The sequence below is a fragment of the Erythranthe guttata genome, chromosome 9, assembly GCF_056151865.1.
Source record: "Erythranthe guttata isolate IM_541 chromosome 9, IM_541, whole genome shotgun sequence".
In the NCBI taxonomy this organism is placed as follows: domain Eukaryota; kingdom Viridiplantae; phylum Streptophyta; class Magnoliopsida; order Lamiales; family Phrymaceae; genus Erythranthe; species Erythranthe guttata.
This window is the reverse complement of record NC_142541.1, coordinates 6122737-6144692: the sequence shown is the minus strand read 5'-3', so window position 1 is coordinate 6144692 and position 21956 is coordinate 6122737. Positions and strand designations below refer to the sequence as shown.

The following is a 21956-nucleotide window of genomic DNA, read 5'->3' as shown; positions in this document are numbered from 1 at the left end:
CATACCAAACCCATCAACCACCATCCCGTCTCTAAACCCAAGCCCAACACCTCTTTGTTATAGACCTCAAATTGGCGATTCACCGCCGAGATTGTTAGGGGCCCATCGGTATACCACAAGCTTTACATATGTATGATATTGTCTAATCTGGGCCAACTATTGGTTTTGCTCTTGGGTTTTTTTTTTCCAAAAGGTCCCATAAATAGAGTTGTTATCCCCTCCTCCCCTCCTTATCTCCTTATAAAAAAAGTGATATTTTCCATATTAAACGGATGTGGGACTATGCTTGCACCTCACCAGAGATTCACCGTCGCATACTTCGTGCTGCCAACCTTTGAACAAGAGAAAAAAATTGGCTGGACCAGATCTCCTTCTTCATGCCTGCTTCCAAACTCCAACGGCGCCTCGCTGCCATGTGTTCTTTTAGAATTTCACTAAAGAAACCGAGGGTTTTCATGGTTGGTTGAGGAATTCGGGTTTTGGTCGGAGGTGACCCCAGCCGTTTTGGAAATAGAAATCGAGATTGACATTTTTCGATGAGGTCAAGATAGACATTTTTCGATGAGGAGATGATGTTGTGTTAAGGATTGAATTAAAAATTGAGATTGATCTTCCAATTTTGATTTAATTTAGAGAGAGGGCGCTTCTGAAAATTTGAAAAATTGAATTGAAAATTTCAAACCTTCATTTTGGGTTGAATCTGTAATTTTTTAAAATTATAATTTAAACGGTATTTTGGTCTTTCGGGTCAAAAAGTCACCCCTGGTAGCGCGCGGTGTCCACGATAAGCTGTCAAGGACCTATTTTGATTTGCCTGATTTTCATTGGAGGGTCCTTGTTGATTTATTTAACATGAGGATTTTTTCGGTAATTCCAAATTACAAAGGGCTGATTTTTTCATTTATTAAATGGGGCACTTTGAGAACGTCCAAAAACTTTCATTAATTGGGATATGTCCAACCCATATTTCACTCGTTGATGTAAACCGAGGCTCCGTTCCGTTCCTCAATAATCCACTATCTTTTTTCCAACTACACACATCCCCAGTTTTGTTCCTCCCCCTTTTTTTTAATTAATTATTGTTTTTAATTTTCATTTTTTAATATTTTTTTTAATTTAAAAGAAATAATTTTTTGTTATTATTATTTTTTTTTTAATTTTTTGTAATACTTTTTCTCTGTCAGGAATCATACGACTAAGGGAATAGTTGATTAACGAACTAACAACTAAAATTGTGGTTGAATAATGAATATTAATTACTAAAAGTCACAACAACAACAACTGTAAAATATTCAATCAAAACCAACACGATTCAACAAAAGAATCCAAACAATAACCAACCGAAACAAATAACAAAAACAACTACAAAAAAGAAAATGAAAATCAGCTATTTTTTACAAAACAAAAGATATACAAAAAATCTATTGATATATAGAAATTGGATGATGGATTCACAATGACAGAACAAAAACATATTACCTAAATGCCCCAAGTCCGACTACACGTGGCAAAATCGAGAATCAATAACCAAAAGTTCAAAAATGAATTAAAAAACGTAATGATTAACTTTAATCGACTACTGATCATAGTCGATTAAACCTTAATCGACTACTGAGCATAGTCGATTAAAACTTAACATAGTCGATTAGGGGTCTAGCATGCGCGACTTTCTCCGCCCTGCCGGATCTAACCAAAAACTCTACATCTGACTTTCCATTGTCACCATACCGTTTTCACACCACACCATGACCATCCCCACCATCGTCACCACAAAAACACCGTCTAATTTCCACCCACATGGAGATTGATCTCATTTATTATTACCATAATAAATATGAAAAACCACAACCACAAGTTGGCTTGTTGGTCACCTATTCTAACAATCTCCCACTTGACCTAAAGCCAACTACCCATGAATCGCAATCCCATCGACTCTCGATGTTTCTCGTGGACCGATCTTGGTAAAGGCTTCGTGAAGGGGTCTGCAACGTTCTCTTCCGAGGTGACTCGTTCTACTTTAACTTCACCTCTATCAATGATCTCTCGGATCACATGATACTTCCCCAGAATATGCTTCTACTTCTGATGAGATCTCGGCTCCTTAGCTTGGGCCAAGGCTCCAGTGTAATCACAGTACAACGGTACTGGATCACTTGCATTAGGAATGACATCCAACTCTTGGATGAACTTCCTTATCCGAGTCCCTTCTTTTGCAGCTTCGGACGCTGCAATGTATTCCGCTTCGGTAGTGGAATCGGCCGTCGTGCTTTGCTTGGAACTCTTCCAACACACGACACCACCATTAAGCGTGAATATAAATCCCGAGTTCGACTTTGAGTCGTCCACATCCGATTGAAAATAAGAGTCGGTAAAGCCCTCTGATTTCAACTCGGCACCCCCATAAACCAAAAATATATCCTTAGTCCTTCGTAAGTACTTGAGGATATCTTTCACGGCCTTCCAGTGAGCCAGACCGGGGTTAGACTGATGTTGGCTTGTGACACTCACAGGATATGCAATATCGGGTCTCGTACATAGCATACCATACATTATGCTTCCTATTGCAGAAGCCTAAGGCGTCCTTTTCATCTCCTCGATTTCACTAGGTGTTTGCGGACACATAGATTTCGAGAGACGAACCCCATGGGACATTGGCAAGAATCCCTTCTTGGAATCTTCCATGCTAAACCGTTTCATAACGGTGTCTATGTACAGGCTTTGGGATAAGCCAAGCATGCTCTATGTCTATAGGTGCATATTCCTAATACATAAGATGTTTCTCCCAAATCCTTCATTGAGAAACGTGTGGACAACCATGCTTTCGTTTGTCGCAACATTCCTACGTCATTCCCAATGAGTAGAATGTCATCAACGTAAAGCACTAAAAATATCACTGCCCTTCCACTAACCTTCTTGTATACACAAGGTTCCTCCGGATTCTTCTCAAAATCAAACTCTTTGATAGTTGAGTCGAACCTAATGTTCCAACTTCGGGATGCTTGTTTCAATCCATAAATGGATCACTGGAGCTTGCAAACCTTTTGCTCACTTCCATAAGATATGAAGCCTTCCGGATGCGCCATGTAAATTTCTTCCTCAATGTCTCCATTAAGGAAAGCGGTCTTCACATCCATTTGCCATATCTCGTAGTCGTACCACACAACTATGGCCAACAAAATCCTAATGGACTTCAGCATCGCGACTGGCGAAATTTTTTCCTCATAGTCAACACCTTGCCTTTGAGTATATCCTTTCGCTACCAATCTAGCTTTATAGGTCGATACCTTTCCATCCACTCCAATTTTCTTCTTATAGATCCACTTGCAGCCTATAGGAACAATTCCCTTAGGTGGATCTACCAAAGCCCACACCTTGTTGGAGTACATGGAGCCATTTCGGATTTCATGGCAGTTAGCCAATGTCCCATGTCCGCATCCGATACGGCCTCATTGTATGTTCTTGGATCTTGTCCAAGATCAACATGAACTTCATCATTTTCGAGGAGGAATAACCTATCCGGCATTTTCCGAACTCTTTCGGATCTACGTACCATAGGTTCAGGAGGTATATTGGAGGATTGTTGTATTGGTTCGATTATTTGTTCTTGCGCTTGAACTTCACTTTGCGGTTCTTGAACTACTTCAAGTTCTATCATGCTGCATTTTCTATCGGATAGAAACTCCCTTTCTAAAAACGTGGCATTTCTCGAAACAAACGTCTTTGCTTCCTTGACATAATAGAATTTGTTTCCCATTGAGTCTTCGGGATACCCCACAAAATAGCACAAGTCGGATTTACTATGCAACTTATCTCCCACTAATCGCTTCACATAAGCGGGACAACCCCATATCCTAATATGTTTGTAGTTGGGTTTCCGGGAACGCAAAAGTTCATAAGGTGTGGATTTAACTGCTTTGGTGTTAACTCTATTCAGCAATTACGCGTTAGTGCGAAGTGCATGACCCCACAAGTATGCCGGTAAGTTCGTGAACCCCATCATTGATTGAACCATATCTAATAAATTTCTATTCCGACGTTCGGAAACTCCATTAAGTTGAGGAGTTACAGATGGAGTCCATTGAAATTGTATTCTATTCTCTTTTAGATAGTTTATGAACTCGATGCTCAAGTATTCTCCACCACGACCGGATCACAACTTCTTAATACTTCATTCGAGTTGATTGTCTACTTCGTGTCTAAAATCTTTGAACTTTTCAAATGTTTCGGACTTGTACTTCATCAAGTACACGTACTCATACCTAGAATAATCGTCGGTAAAGGTAGCGAAGTAGTTGTATCCACCCTTCGCACTAACACTTAGTGGACCACATACGTCTGTATGGATCAAATCCAAAAGACCCTCGGCTCGTTCCATTTTCCCTTTTGTAGGGTGACTTGGTCATTTTTCCTTTAAGGCAAGATTCACAAGTTTGTCGTGATTTCACATCCTCTAAAGAGAACAATCCTTCACTAACAAAATCGTTCATCCTTCTTAAAGAGACATGACCTAATCTAGCGTGCCAAAGTTGTGCGGGGTTTTGATCTATCTCCTTACGTTTTGCTGATATAACATTAATAGGTATTTCATTTGGATTTAGTTCATACAAGTTGTTTAATAGTCAGTCCCTTGCAAATCAAGTTTTCATTATTTTGTATAATGCAAATCGAATTTCCAAAAACAAAAGTAAAACCTTCAATATCTAATACATGAATAGAAATAAGGTTTCTAATGAGAAACGGAACAAATAAACAATCGTTCAAAACAATAGGAAAACTAGAATCCAAAACATTTAAGTAAATCGTGCCAATGGCTTCAGCAGCAACTCTTGCTCCATTCCCCATCCTTAGGTAGGTCTCACCCGCTCTAAGCTTTCTACTTCTTGTCATGAGCTGCAAATCATTACATAAGTGTGAGCCACAGCCCGTATCCAATACCCAAGAAGAAGAATTGACAGACAAATTTATGTCAATGAAATACGTACCCTTTTCAGAACTTTTCTGCTTTAGGTCAGCCTTGGAGTTGCGGCGCGAATGTCCTTTCTTTCCACAATGATGGCAAGCATCATCAACCTGCTTGCTAACCTTTGCCTTGGGGCCCCCACTACCTTCACCCACTTCGAACTTGCTGTTTGGAAAGGGAACTCTTTCCTTTCTCTTCTTTTGGGAAGAACTCTTCTTTCCAGAAGTAGCAGCAACGAGAACAGACTTCTCTTTCTTAATGGTGGACTCGAAACTGACCAACATGTTCATTAACTTATCCAAGGGAGGATCTAGTTTGTTCATGTTGAAGTTCACTATGAACGATTCATAGGAACTAGGAAGAGATAACAGGATCAAATCCAACGAGAGCTTGGCCGGGAGGGTGACATCGAGATTCACTAGCTTTTCAAGGAGATTGATCATTTTGAGACAATGCTCGTGGACCGAAGTCCCTTCGCGCAGTCTCGCCGTGATCAACTCCTTTGTAGCAGCGTACCTCGATGCCCTAATATTCTCACTATACATGCTATCGAGATGTACCTTTATATCGAAAGCATGCAAGTGAGACTCATATTTCCTGGCAAGCGCGGGCTCCATGGCGGCTATCGTATAACACCTAGCATGAGTGTCATCTTTCTTCCATGCTTCATAAGTTTCCTTTTCAGCATCAGTTCTGTGCCAGGTATAATGGCAGGAAGTCTCTCGTTAAGAACATAGAGACGCCCCTCAACTGTTAGCACAAGCTTAAGACTACGCAACCAATCTAGGTAAATAGGGGGACCATTGAGTTTATTGTCGAGGATTGACATTATGGGATTCTTAGACATGATTATCTGAGAGGTTTAGAGAAGAGGATTATTAGAGATTCGCGTTAAATGATTGTTACAATTAAATGTTTGGACTTATGTTATTTAATTGTATTCCCACCAATTTTATCGAGTTCCACTTCCCTCTAGTAGATAAACGAGAAAACCGATTTTTCTTTAATGGGCTTTAGGTCCAATAGACAAATATAACCCGTAGTTAATCTAGCCCGATTATATTTGCCCAAAGGTAGATCACAATCAATCATATCCAGAATATGACCCTAAATTAATTTTCCTCACACTTGATAATGACCTAAGTTAATCTCGCGAATTCAAAATCGTCGTGTGTCAAGTCTAACCTACCAAATGAAAGATGCTCATAGAACTTGATTATGCCAAACTAATGCAGTCCCTAGTTAATCTAGCCGACCACGTTAATCTAGCATAACCCTTTTCTATGGCTACCTTCATCGTTATGTCAATTGAATTACAGCTAACTTTACCATAGCATTCCCCGCTAACACGGCTTACTGCACTACAGTAAAGGGCTACACATAATTCAACCGTTGGCAGAAGGAAATAAAAATTCAACAGATTGGTTTTTCTTTATAGCTTGAAATAATTCTTAATTAGATTAAGAATGAGGGATTTTCTTATTAAAACTTTTATCTCATCAGAAGGTTCGGATTAGTCTATGTGATTCCTACATCTATGTTCTCTAAAGGTATATGGAAACGCATATTGTCCTAAGAGGAACATACAACCTAACTATATAATTAATTACAATAATTAATTATCGGGTTTTTCAAAATAATTATAGAACCTCAACTAGCATAAATCAATCAAATAATGTTGAGGTACCATTAATTAAGTTGAAGTATAATCAATATTATATGTGTGTTCTATTAATTGCAATCAATTTAACAATTTAAATTAATCAATTAATCTACACCTATTTACTAAAATAGATGATTGTTGACTCGATTATCTAATTGGGGTTAATTGAAAGTAATTTTCCAAAAATTAAAATCAATTTGTTTGAACTTTAATTTTAGAAATCAGAATTCTTTTTTTTTTTCTTTTTTTTCAGTGAACCGGTTCGGCCTGACCGGTCTGACCGGTTCGGACCGAGAACCGGTCTGACCGACCCGAATCCACGTGGATTCGGTCAATTGGATTGCACACAACCATCGAACCGGCCGGTTCGATCCGAACAATTAAAAACTGATGTTTAAGAAATAATTTCAGATCCGATTTTCCAATTTGAAACAATTTTAAAGCTGGAAAAATTATAAACAATATTTCAAAGGTATTTTAAACTTTCGAAAACTCCCAATTACATAATATAACAATCGCTACTTTAATAAATCGAACATGCATAAAACATAGCATATTAAAAATGACGCAATTAATTGCGCAACGAGCTCTGATACCACTGTTGGGAATCAGACACGTGTACGCAGCGGAAAACAAAAATTTTATGCGACTTAAATGAATTTAAAACACATAAACACATGCCCGATAATTGAAAACAATTAATTGCGTACCTTTGCGCTTCCAGCGAAATTAAAAACAACATACGTGCTTAATTACTTAATCGAAATTAAACCAACTAGCATGCTCGCGTTTAAATCAAATAATCATGCTCGCAGTAAATAAACAATTTCATGTAGTCACATAAAATCATACAATTATCTTACTTAAACGAACATGCATATTATAATTTAAACGTAACCGAATCTAACGACAATTTATTCGAAACTTTACCTCTTGAAGCGTGATGTAGGCGGACTAAGCAGAGCTATATTGCCACGGAAACCAATCCGTGCAATTCAGGGAAGCAACGGCGAAACGGCAGCAGCGGCTAGGCGAGCTATGGCGGCGCGTGTGGCTCACGCGCTGTCTTCGGGCGGCGCGTGGGATTGCGTGCGACGTCGGCCCATTTGGTGCTCCTCGATTCCTCAATCTTCCTCCTCTCGGATTTCACCTCGTATACTTCGATCTACTAGAATGTGGCACTAGACACGAAGTAGTTAGAATAAACCGGAAAGAAACGAAAAGAGAAAAGAGCTACCAAAAGGATCGGCCAACGGATGGCCGATTCCGTCGAGACGTTGGCGACGGCGGCGGTGGTGGCCGCGGGTTGAGATCGGCCGAGAGAGGTGAGAGCGGCTAGGGTTTAGTTCGTGTGTTGTCTTTTGCAAGACCTATAAATCAAGTATTTATAGTGTCTTGCATAAAACCCTAACGTGCTTAAGTTGGATCGGTCCGAACAGCTTAAGTTCGTTAGTTCTTTTACTTGCTTGTCTCTCACAATTCGATGATCGAAAAATTATAACAATTACATTTTCGGAATCATTATAATGTCCTCGTCATTATGAGTGCCATATCTCAATTTCCAACTTTCTAAAAGTGGAAATCCTAATTCAGTGCACTTTCTAAATTAGGAAACTTCCTGATTTAGAAAGTTCACTAACATGTTCGCCTATTCTTTTTCTTTTCTTATTCTCATTCATAATTCCAAATTACGAATGTTGGACCCAATCATATTAACTTCCAATCATGCAAATATAAACCATTTTTACCTTTGACCGTTTATTCAAAGATCTCATGTGCACGAGCAGTGTGACCCTCGATGGTTCACGTGTAAGCTAGCCGTGGGCCCACAACCCTTTGTGGTCAAAACTCGTCCCTTAGAGTTACGATTAAGATGAAACTCGTTTCACCTTAATCACCCAACGAATCAAGATTGGCGTCTAGCAACTGCGCGTCATGATTTCCTAGATACAAATGAAGTGTCTGCAAGAACCTTCAGATATATAGTTAGCGTACAGTACGATCCCTTCAATTCATACATCCAAGACTATTCTAGCGATCGAATCCCCGACTACAATGCACAGACCTCCCACTAGATTTCGGACTGCACGAACACTGGCCCTTGGGGCGGTCCTCGGTGGAACTCAAGGACAGGTCACGATACTGCTGGTCCTCTGGTGAAGTCACGGTGATGTCTAAGTCATACGGACTAATGGTGTACAACTATACCACAGATATCTCTACTCGATTATTGGGAAGCACTTAGAGATTTCTAGAGTGAGGGAGTTCAGTGAACTCGTAAACTTACGAGCACCCACTTGTGCATGCCGATATCACAATACCGTTTACTGATGAGATGCAGTACACATACACTAAGTTCTAGTCTCTTAATGGGAAAGGCCAATATCCTCATTGGTGGCGTAACCCTTCGACTCGGAACACGTTTGACAGTTATAATACTTAAGTAAATATCTCACGACCCTAACGATCAATTACTAGTACTTGTAATAACTGTAAGGACTATATCTATGCTTGTGACAAAGGGACAAAGATATAGAATTCCAAGGTGTTTTATCATTAATACGAAAAAGGTTCGTTTATTACCATAATAAATATGAAAGACCACAGCCACATGTTGGCTTGTTGGTCACCTACTCTAACATCAGTATCAGTATAAGTATTAGTATTAATATCAATATTAGTATTAGTATTAGTATTAGTATTAGTATTAGTCTTAGTAAAGATATAAGTATCAGTATTACTATCGATAGATATTAGTATAGATGTTAGTATATATATATATATATATATATATATAATGTCGGGCGGGTACGGGGTGGGTATAGGCAAACCCGTCCCCGTACCCATACGGTCAAAAAAAATTCAAACTCCATACCTGCCCCATTTTTTTTCAGGGCGGGGATCCATCGGGGCGGGTCAAATTGCCATCCCTATTAAACATCTTTTTTTCCCCTTATTTTTTGATAAGAAAATGGAGAAAATTAGCTTAGAAGCCCCTCAAAAATATTCTCTATACTAATAAGGACAAGTTAATTTTGCCTTTTTGCTAAAATTCCTAACGCGCTTTCACGCTCTGAATCTGACGCTAGGTTGGATTCTGTCTAACGGAATTGCTTACGAAAACCAACAGTAATAGCGACGTGCTGATTTGCACAGCTTAGTTATATTAATAAGCTAAAACTTAGTATTAATAAGCAACAACTAAGTTAAAATACAGTGAAGAAAAAACTAAAACAATGATAGATGCGTCCCAAAATATATCCATAATGTTTAGCGCAGCTTAGTTGCACATTTTAGTTATATTAATTAGCAACGACTTTATTAAAGTTCAGTGAAGAGAAAAATAAAACAAGACTAGTTGTTTCTCACAGCATATACACAACTTACACATACAGCTTAATTACACAACATAGACAAGTTATTTGCATACACAGCTTAGTTAAATACGCAAAAGGAAAAAAAAAATTAATCTCTTGTGCGTACATCACCACCAACATTACCATCACCATTACCATTACAAAACAATAATTAATATATTTTCGATTTGATTTCCAAGATTATTAGGTTTCAGCCGAGATGAAATAGTGTAACCAAAATTATATGTGTGTGCGTGTGTTGTTGCGTATGTGCGTATGTAGGTGTTTGGTTATGTGTGAGCGCCTGTGTGGTTGTGTGTGGTTGTATGGCGGAACTTTTCAACAATGGCAGCGATGAGCGTATGGAGGATGCACGGGATTTGACGGAGAACATTTATGGACGGAGCAATAAAGGAGGCTATGAAGAATAGAGGAGTTTTAGAAATTTTCAAAAATGTTGACTGTCTTGTTTTGAAAGGAAATTAGAGCTCAGAGGTGTTAGCAAATTGCCCCCTTTTTTTCCTTTTTTTTGATAAGAAAAATAATGAATTAATAGAAAAAGAAATGACAAGAGTCTACCACAAAGGCATCTTTGGTTTCATGAAACCGGAGGTATTGATGGAATAAACCGACTTGATCGCGCTTTAGGTTTTATGGGACGAAATTTGAGACTAGTCTCTGGCTCGGTCACCTTTCCAGCGATTGCATGATAATCCATATTCCCCATCTCTGGTTTGAGTACATCATTCGGATTCAAATGCCACTTGAAATGAGTGGACTGCCATCTAGATAATCAAACAATTACACATAAATCTTATATAAATATGTTTTCTCTCCGATAACTCATTGACTTATCGAAGATTCGAGAGAGGTTGATCGTGCCCAAGATCCACTGAGAGTGTTCATCCACAAATACTTCCCTTCTGCTTTTTTCTTTCTATTTATTTCTTTCAATTTCAAATCTTAGAACTAAATATATATTATTGTAATATATTGTCGAAGATTAAAACCGGAGTTGACCCAACTTATTTCGGTCATTGAAGCCTGTGTAATTGTGGACAAATATTTGGCATAAAAAATCCAAATTCAATTAGTTCGAATACTTATCATTTTATATGTTTATGTCAACATCATCATTCAATTGTGCGTCAACTTTACCGAAACTGGTATGTTCTAGCCCGTTTGCATCGCGTTATGGAGATTAAGACCGTAGTTGACATTCTTTCGATAGTTGAAGCATGTGCAGTTATAGACAAGCATTTGCGCAAAAAAAAAAAAGATTCAATTAGTTCGAAAGCTTGTCACTTTTTCAGATTTGTGTCAAAATTTATCATTCAATTGTGCATTAACTTTGCAAAGTGTTAGGATTTTCGGTGCGTTATTGAAGGTTTTTGAAATTCTATTGTCGCATCTCTCAACCATCTTCTATTATTTTCAGACTAGTGATTTCTTTACTTTGTGTTCACCTTCATTGGTTTTCTTTTGTACTTTGTGCCAATTGTTTACATAAACATGTTTACGCCATATTTGAGTGAGTAACGTTGATGAAACTGTGCCATTGGATTACATTTGTTAATTGACTTGGACCATGAATTACGTTACTTGTGTGATCTTCCAAATGAGAACAAATTTGTGTCCTGACTAGGTAAACAATTATTTGGATAAATTAACCGATTCTTTGATATATAAAAATGCTTCCAATATATATGTTGCTGGTATGGTCTTTATTTATTTTTTGTTTAACTTTTGCAATATTTTTTGGTTGTTGAACATATTTTCATTTTCGTCCGGCACTTAAGTTTGATTATGTGGTTGCCAATACAGAATAAGAGGTTCTAGTAGTTGTAGCTAATCAGCTAGCTAAGCAAATTAGAATGCTAATGGTTATGTTTACACAACTTGTACAATTAATTAGACGTCATTGACATAAGAATTGTACTCTCCTATATTTTGAAAAGTACCCACTCAAATAGAACATATGACTTACATTGTTGGTTGGAGTGATAGCAAAATTTAAGGGTGAACATCGATACATTTTCTCGTTTGTGTTATCTCCATGAAAATGTTGGTGGTCTGGTGGCAACTATAATTTTTATGTGATTGAACAAGTTGATCTGTTCCTACATGTTCTTTTCCACCATGAAAAACACACAATTCAAATAAAATTAAAGAGGTCGGTGCATACAATGTTACGATTGTTGCTCTTGAACCCGTCGACGCAGATTGAGATCATGTGTTTTGGAAGTTCTACAAGGTAAAAACGAATAAAAAATAAAAAGAAGTGCATGCTAATATTGCAATAGTTTTATAATCTCTAATCAAGGCGGCCGCGACATCTCCACCGATCAGGTGGCAGCATGGATCGGATATGGCATACTAAGGAACGTCACAGACGGCTTCGGCAATGCAGAACCGCATGGAGGTGCTCCACCAGAAGAGCAAATGTCCTTCTCCCTAGCAAGAATGGCCGTTGGCGGATTTGCCTGGCAATAATGGCGGTTGGCGAAGGGAGAAATGGAGAGAGAGAGTGTTGCAAGAGAGTGTGTTGTTGCTGAAGAAGACGGAAAGAGATAAAATAAAGGAGAGAGATGGCGGTGAAGAGAACAGAGAGAGGGGAAGAGATCGTGAGATATATGAACGATCGCACATTTATTGAACTACAAAGTAGGTCTCGATGTACCAATGCCTCTAGTTCAATCGGGACATATGAATCGAATGGATCGTACTGTACGTTAACTATATCACACGATTCATGCAGGCACTTCATTTGTATCTAGGGAATCATGACGCGTAGTTGCTAGACGCCAATCTTGATTCGTTGGGTGATTAAGTTGAAACGAGCTTCATTTAATTATAACTCTCGGGGCGAGTTTAAACCACAAAGAGTTGTGGACCCACGGCTAGCTTACACCTGAACCATCGAGGATCACACTGCCCATGCACTCGAGTTCTTTGAATAAACGGTCAAAGATAAAAATGTTTAATCTTTGCATCATTGGAAGTCAATATCATTGAGTCCAACATTCGTAATTTGGAATTATGAATGAGAATGAGAAAAGGAAAGAACTAGGCGAACATCTTAGTGAACATTTTAAATTGGGAAGTTTCCAAATTTAGAAGGTCCACTGAATTAGGGTTACCAGTTTCAGAAATTGGAAATCGAGAATTGGCATTCGTAATGACGAGGACGTTTCAATGATTCCGAAAATATAATTGTTATAATTTTCCAATCAATGAGTTGTGAGAAAAGAGCGAAGAAAGACTAACTAACTTAAGTTGTTGGGTCCGGTCCAACTTAAGCCCGTTAGGACTTTTATACAAGACACTATGAATATAAGATTTATAGGTCTTGCACAAAACACAAGATACACGAGTCACAACCCTAACCCTAACCGCTCACCTCACGTCCGCTGCTCCTTCTACGCCGCCGCCGCCGTCGCTCTGTCGCCGGAATTTGCGCCCACGCACCGATAGATCTTCGGTAGTAATTTCCTGTCAATTATTCTTTCGTTTTATTCTAACTTTTGCATGTCTTGTGCCACGTATCAGTTGAACAAAGGAGGAAGACAAAGGAGTTAATCTGTCGAACAACCGTCGCACACGCCCTCACGCGCCGTCCGAAGACAAAGCATGAATCTCATGCGCCGCCACTGATCCGCTCATGCGCCACCATTGCTTCGCCGCTGCTTATTCCGACTGCACGGATTGGTTTTCGTGGCAGTTTGCATCAATCCGAAAGTTAATCTCACGCTTCGAGAGGTAATTTTTGGATCCGTTTTAAATTAGGTTTTAATTTAATTAGATTAAATTAAATGTCGATATTCGCAGTATGATTTTACGTGAATGACTATACATGATTGTTTATGTATGAATTCGTGTATTACTGCGAGCATGCTACGTGATTAATTATCGAATTAATAATATGCATGTTGTAATTTAAATTTCGCTGGAAGCATTAAGGTACGCAATATATTGATATTATCGAGTACATGTTTATATGATTAAACTTGTTTTTCATATAATTTTTTTCCGATGCGTACACGTGCCCATTCCAACAGTGGTATCAGAGCTCGTTGCGCAATTAATTGCGTTAATATATTTTGCTTATTTTAATGCATGTTCGATTTATTAAACTTAGGATTGTAAAATTATTTAATTGGGTGTTTTTCGAAAGTTTAAAATATTTTCTAAATGTTGTTTAGAATTTTTTTCCATCATTAAAATTGTTTTAAATTAGAAAATCGGATTTGAAATTCATTTAAAACTGCTGATTTTAATTTTGTTCAGATCGAACCGGTCGGACCGGCCAGTTCAATGGTTCCTTTCGATCCAATTGATCGAATCGACGTGGATTCGGATCGGTCAGACCAATTCTCGGTCTAACTGACCCGACCAACTGATTCCGCCATCTAGGCCGGACCAAACCGGACCGGTTCACTAATATATATATATATATATATATATATATATATATATATATATATATATATATATATTATTTCAGATTTTTAAAATTAAACTTATTACAAATTGATTTTAATTTTTGGAAAATTATTTTCAATTAAACCCAATTAGATAATTGATTCAACATCATCTATTTTAGTAAATAGGTATAAGATTAATTGATTAATTTAAATTGTTAAATTGATTTAATTAATAGATCACATATATAATATTAATTATACTTCAACGTAATTATTAGTACCCAAATAATATTTGATTGATTTATGCTAATTGAGGTCCTATAACTATTTTTAAAACCGATAATTAATTAATGTAATTAATGCTATAGTTAGGTCATATGTTCCTCTTAGGACAATATGCGTTTCCATATACCATTAGAGAACATAGTTGTAGGAATCACACCGACCATTCCAAAACTTCTGATTAGATAAAACTTTTTCAAAAATCCCTCATTCTTAATTTCATTAAGAATTATTTCAAGCTATAAAGAAAAAGCAATCTGTTAAATTTTTCTTTCCTTCTGCCAACGGTTGAATTATGTGTTGCCCTTTGCAATAGTGCAGTAAGCCGTGTTAGCGGGGAGTACTATAGTAAGGTAAAATGTAATTCAATTGACATAAAGATGAAGGTAGCCATAGAAAAGGTTATGATGGATTAATGTGTTCGGCTAGATTAACTAGGGACTGCATTAGTTTGGTATAATTAAGTTCTACGAGCATCTTCAATTGGTAGGTTAGACTTGACACACGATGATTTTGAATTCGCGAGATTAACTTAGGTCATTATCAAGTGTGAGGAAAACTACGTTAGGATCATATAAATGATATGATTGATTGTGATCTACCTTTGAGCAAATATAACCGGGCTAGATTAACTACGGGTTATATTTGTCTATTGGACCTAAAGCCCATTAAAGAAAAATCGGTTTTCTCGTTTGTCTACTAAAGAGAAGTGGAACTCGGTAAAATTAGTGGGAGAACAATTAAATAATAAAAGTCCAAATATTTAATTGTAAAATTATTTAATGAGAATCTCTAATAATCATCTTCTCAAACCTCTCAGATAATCATATCTGAGAATCCCATAATCTCAATCATCAACCAAAAACTCAATGGCCCAAACTACCTAGATTGGTTACGTAGTCTAAAACTTGTGCTCACCGTTGAGGGGCGTCTCTATGTGCCAAATGAGAGACTTCTTGCCACGATACCCGACACTGCGATTAATGCTGAAAAGGAAACTTATGAAGCATGGAAGAAGGACGACACTCATGCTAGGTGCTACATGATAGCATTTATGGAACCCGCGCTTGCGAGGAAATATGGGTCTCACTTGTATGCTTTAGACATCAAAGCTCGTCTCGATAGCACGTATAGTGAGAATATTAGGGTGTCTAGGTACGCTGCTACCAAGGAGTTGACCACTGCGAGACTGCACGAAGGGGCTTTGGTGCACGAGCACTGTCTCAAGATGATTACTCTCCTTGAGAAGCTAGTGAACCTTGACGTCACCCTCCCTGCCGAGCTCTCGTTGGATTTGATCATGTTGTCCCTTCCTAGTTCCTATGAATCGTTCATAGTGCAGTTCAACATGAACAAGCTTGATCCTCTCTTGGATGAGTTAATGAACATGTTGGTCGGTTTCGAGTCCACCATCAAGAAAGAGAAATCTGTTCTCGTTGCTGCCACTTCTGGAAAGGAGAGTTCTTTCCAAAAGAGAGAAAGGAAAGAGTTCCCTTCATAAACAGCAAGTTCGAAGTGGGTGAAGGTAGTGGGGCCCCTAAAGCGAAGGTCAGCAAGCAGGCTGATGATGCTTGCCATCACTGTGGAATGAAAGGGCATTGGCCCCGCAACTAAGCAGAAACGTTCTGAAAAGGGTACGTATATAATTGACGTAAATTTTTCTGTAAATTCTTCTTCTTGGGTATTAGATACACGCTGTGGCTCACATTTATGTAATGATTTGCAGCTAATGACAAGAAGTAGAAAGCTTAGAGTGGGTGAGACCTACCTAAGGATGTGGAATGAAGCAAGAGTTGTTGCTGAACCCATTGGGACTATATACTTAAATGTTTTGGATTCTAGTTTTCCTATTGTTTTGAACGATTGTTTATTTATGCCGTCTCTCATTAGAAGTCTTATTTCTATTCCTGTTTTGGATATTGAAAGTTTTACTTTAGTTTTTGGGAATTCGATTTGCATTATACAAAAGAATAAAAATGTGATTTTCAAGGGACGACTATTAAACAACTTATATGAACTAAATTCAAGTGAAATACCTATTAATGTTATATCAGCAAAATGTAAGGAGATAGATCAAAACCCTGCACAACTTTGGCACGCTAGATTAGGCCATGTCTCTTTAAGAAGGATGAAAAATTTTGTTAGTGAAGGATTGTTAACTCTGGACGAAGTGAAATCACTACAAACTTGTGAATCCTGCATTAAAGGGAAAATGACCAAGTCACCCTACAAAGGGAAAATGGAGCAGGCCGAAGGTCTTTTGAATTTGATCCATACAGACGTATGTGATCCACTAAGTGTTAGTACGAAGGGTGGTTACAACTACTTCGCTACATTTACCGATGATTACTCTAGGTATGGGTACGTGTACTTGATGAAGACAAGTCAGAAACATTTGAAAAGTTCAAAGATTTTAGACACGAAGTAGAGAAACAACTCGGACGAAGTATTAAGAAACTACGATCCGATCGTGCTGGAGAATACTTGAGTATCAAGTTCATTGACTATCTAAAAGAGAATGGAATACAATCTCAATGGACTCCACCTGGAACTTCTCAATTAAATGGAGTTTCCGAACGTCGGAATAGAACCTTGTTAGACATGGTTCGATCTATGATGGGGCTCACCAACTTACCGGCATACTTGTGGTGTCATGAACTTCGAACTGCCGCGTATTTGCTGAATAGAGTCAACACCACAGCAGTTAAATTCACACCATACAAACTTTGGCATTCCCGGAAACCCAACATCAGACATATTAAGATATGGGGTTGTCCCGCTTATGCGAAACGACTAATGGGAGACAAGTTGGATAGTAAATCCGACTTATGCTACTTTGTGGGGTATCCCGAGGATTCAACGGTATACGAATTCTATTATGTCAAGGAAGAAAAGATATTTGTTTCAAGAAATGCCACATTTCTAGAAAAGGGAGTTTCTATCAGATTGAAAAGGCAGCATGATAGAGCTTGAAGTAGTTCAAGAACCACAAAGTGAAGTTCAAGCACAAGAACCAGTAGTCGAGCTAATACAACAATCCACAAATACACCTCCTGAACCTTCAGTACGTAGATCCGAAAGAGTTTAGAAAATGCCTGATAGGTTATACCTCCTTGAAAATGATGAAGATCATAGTGAAGTTGGACAAGATCCAAGAACATACATTGAGGTCGTATCGGATGCGGACATGGGACATTGGCTAAATGGCATGAAATCCGAAATGGACTCCATGTACTCCAACAAGGTGTGGACCTTGGTAGATCCACCCAAGGGAATAGTTCACATAGGCTGCAAGTGGACCTATAAGAAGAAAATTGGAGAGGATGGAAAGGTATCAACCTATAAAGCTAGATTGGTAGCAATCTAGCTTTGAACTGCACGAACTGGCCCGTGGGGCGGTCCATGGTGGAACTCTGGGACATGTCACGATACAGCTGGTCCTCTAGAGAAGTCACGGTGATGTCTAGGACTTGAGGACTAATTGTGTACAACTATATCATAGAGATCTCTACTCGATTAGTGAGAACCACTTAGAGATTTCTAGGATGAGAGAGTTCAGTGAACTCGTCAACTTACGAGCACCCAGTTATGCATGCCGATATCTCAATACCGTTTACTGATGACACGGAGTACACATACACTAAGTGCTAGTCTCTTAATGGGAAAGGCCGATATCCTCATTGGTGGCGTAACCCTTCGAATAGAAACACTTAATACTTAAGTAAATATTTCACAATCCCAAAAGATCAATTATCAGTAATTGTAATAACTATAAGGACTATATCTATGTTTGTACAAGGGACAAAGATATAGAATGTCAAGATGTTTTATCATTAATACGAAAAAGGATTATTTATCACAGGAATAAATGGAAAGACCACAGTTACAAGTTGGCTTGTTCGGTAGATCCTAACTTCACCTTTTATCATGTGGTACGACAAAAACATGTGGTGGCTGGTCGAGTTGCAGATTGGTACACATAAACAACATCAATATTTTTAGAGAGATAAATATGCCGACTAAATATAGAGCTGCTTATATTAGTAATATATTGGGTTTATAGAACTTTTGACCAGTGTAGTCAATATCGCAGTATACGGTGATTCATATTGCGGTACCATACGATTTCTCTGGAAACGATATAATTCGATAATTCGACATATGTATTGATTGTAATCAAATACCGTTAAATATTGCTCGATATCGCGATACGATACGATATCCGATACAATACGATAACTACAACATTTTGTTTTAAGGGTAATTTGTGCGATTTTCAGCACATTTTAGGGGTCATTTTTGTGTCTTTCGGCACATTTACGAGTGATTTGTTTGATTTTTAGCATATTTTGAGGTGATTTGTGCAATTTTCAGCAGATTTGGGAGTGATTTGTGTGACTTTCGGCAATTTTTTTTTAATAATAATCATGTTTTTATTAATTAAGAGAAAACCATAAAAAAAAAATTTCAGATAAAATAAATGTATATTAGCAAATGCAAAAGGACCGACATTGGTATTTCAAAAAACTACAAATTCTTATAATTTAATGTTGAAACTTGAATATAGATATATCTTGAATGAATAGTTTGATTTTGAAATATTATTTTTTACATATTAATCGTGTTATTATTATTATTATGTAATATTTTTTTTTACTATTTTTGATAGTTAGTCAAATATCTTACCATACGATACAATAAATAATACGGTACGATATGTGAAGGAAAATAATATTATGAGGCAAAGAAAACAAAAAAAAGCAATTTTTGGTGCGACCTTCTAGGGTAAGATCCTATCAACACAACTCGTATGAGGTATGTTTATCAAATCACGCCACGTGTCCCAACAACACAATTGGATTTTTAAAGACTTATATATATTGTCCAAAATGCCATTATTACAAATATTTAATATTAAAAATATAAATAACAAATTTTGTGTGAAATATCTTTTGTACCCCTTATATTTTTATAAATTTTAAATCCATCATTACTGAATTCTTGAAAGTCAATTGTACAATTATTCATAAAAATCATTAAATCACCCGTCCAAAAAATGCATCTTATATAATTAAAACTTGTGACCACATTAAAACATACAAGAATACATACCATTAGACTCGTTTGGTATCAAATATTGGGCCATATACACTATATGTCATGCCTCATATTATGTTTGGTAGAAATGGGTCAAGCCCAACATACACTTCCGGCCCGGCATGGTATCCTACACTTTGGCTAATAATGGATCACAGCCATAAGGACGGATCCAATTTCCAGGTCCAATATATATTTGGGTATTATAAAGGAAATTACATATGTACCCTGAGATACAATAAATATTTCCCAAACCCCTACATTAAAATACGTTCTACATTAGCGGCTGGAGATTCTCTCTTTTTTTCTCTTACAAAATTTTATCTCGTCTCACGTTTAGAGAATTCGATATGACCACACAATTCCTTTGAAGTTTGGTTCCTATCGGTGAATGCGAAGAAGAACCCCCTTTCGTACAATAAATTTGAGGTTTCAATTTCTCTTTTTATGTGCTTCCATTATTTGCAAGAAATTTTATATTCTCTGTTTAATACCTATTATGTACGCGAAGCTCGTAAAAATTTGCAATTAGTGTTGTTGTTTTGGTTTATTTGCTTGGTCTGAATGATTTCTAATATATTTTTTATTTTATTTTTATTTTTCATGGTTATAGTGTTCTGTTGGAGTTAAAATTAATTTTGAGGTGATGGATAATATTATGAATGAAAAGTTGGTGGTCTTTTTGATAGTTGAAGAGATAATACTCCAAAGTATGTTCTTTATGCAAATGTTTGTCAACTACACTAGAAGAAATCAACAACGTAAATAATTGAAGGAGATATTCTATGATTAGTAGAATTTCTGATCAAGTAAACAACATGTACAAACTTATCGAATTTACCGGTGATGCATGTGTTGACAACTTGAGAATGAATAGAAATGCTTTTGGTAGGTTGTGTTATCTGTTACATCATGTTGGTGGTTTAGTGGAGTCTAGATCTGTTAACGTTCCGGAGAAGGTAGCGATGTTCTTACACGTTATTTCCCATCATACAAAGAATAGAATTGTAAAGTATAATTTTACAAGATTCGGTCACTCTGTGAGCAAATACTTCAATGAAGTTTTGAAAGCTGTCTTGAAACTACATCCAATTCTCTTAATTGAGCCTGAAGCTATCTCTACCGATTGTACAAATCCTATATGGACATATTTCCAGGTAATATTTATAGTAAAAATTATTTTTTGTGGTGTTTAATATTTAGTTATAAGAAAACATAATTAATGCATTTTCTGTTTTAAAACTTAGGGTTGGCTAGGCGCTTTAGATGGGACTTATATTAAAGTGAATGTCGCTGAAACAGACAAGCCGAGGTATACAAATAGAAAGGGGGGTATATCAGTTAATGTGTTTGGGGTTTGCAATAGAAAAATAAATTTTATTTATGTCTTACCGGGGTGGGAAGGATCGGCTGCAGATGGTAGAGTTCTCCGAGATGTCATTAGTACGCCACATGGGTTGAAGGTGCCAAAGGGTACAACCCTCTGTCTCTGACTTACTAGCATTATACGTATACATCCATACATATTATTTTTTATTTTTTTTTGAAATAGTTCAATTTTTTGTCCCAGAAAATTATTACCTATGTGATAATGGTTATGCAAATAGTGAAGGTTTTTTGACACCTCACAAGAGTGGCAGCTACCACCTAAATATGGTGAGATCTTTGTTTTATGTAATTTGGTAACTGATCTTAGATGGAAGCATATTATTCCTCAGGTAATGTTTACACATATTAGCCATACTTTAATTTTTTTATAAATATTTGATTGGTTATCATTTCAATATTATTCAATTTAAATCTTTTCAGGCTATTTGTGGTAAATAATGGACCAATCAGTCAGTCAATTCAATAAAGGAAAGGCTAAGAGAATAGACAGGTCTCGCAGGAGCTGGAAAATGAGGGAAGAGGAAATTCTTATCGCATCCGTGAAGGACATTGTGGCAAAAGAGTGGAAAGTAAATAACGGTTTCAAGATTGGATATATACAAGTGCTTGAACAAAGTATGAAAAAGCAGTTTCCTAGTACCGATCTAAAAGTTACATCACACATCAATTCCAAGATTCATGTTTGAAAAAAGAACTATGGTTCTCTATATTCAATGTCATCCCGAAGTGGCATAAGGTGGAACACCAGTACCAAAATAATTAAGGCTGAGGATGATGCTTGGGAG

At 37.2% G+C, this 21956-nt stretch overlaps 1 protein-coding gene across 1 annotated transcript; it reads left to right on the top strand.

Annotated features, from left to right (window-relative positions):
- Positions 1–20600: 20600 nt before the first annotated feature.
- LOC148767954 (uncharacterized) lies at positions 20601–21275 on the top strand. Its single transcript, XM_088822709.1, has 2 exons — positions 20601–20939; positions 21030–21275. The coding sequence occupies exons 1-2, from the start codon at positions 20601–20603 to the stop codon at positions 21273–21275; spliced, it is 585 nt and encodes a 194-aa protein (XP_088678835.1).
- Positions 21276–21956: the final 681 nt, after the last annotated feature.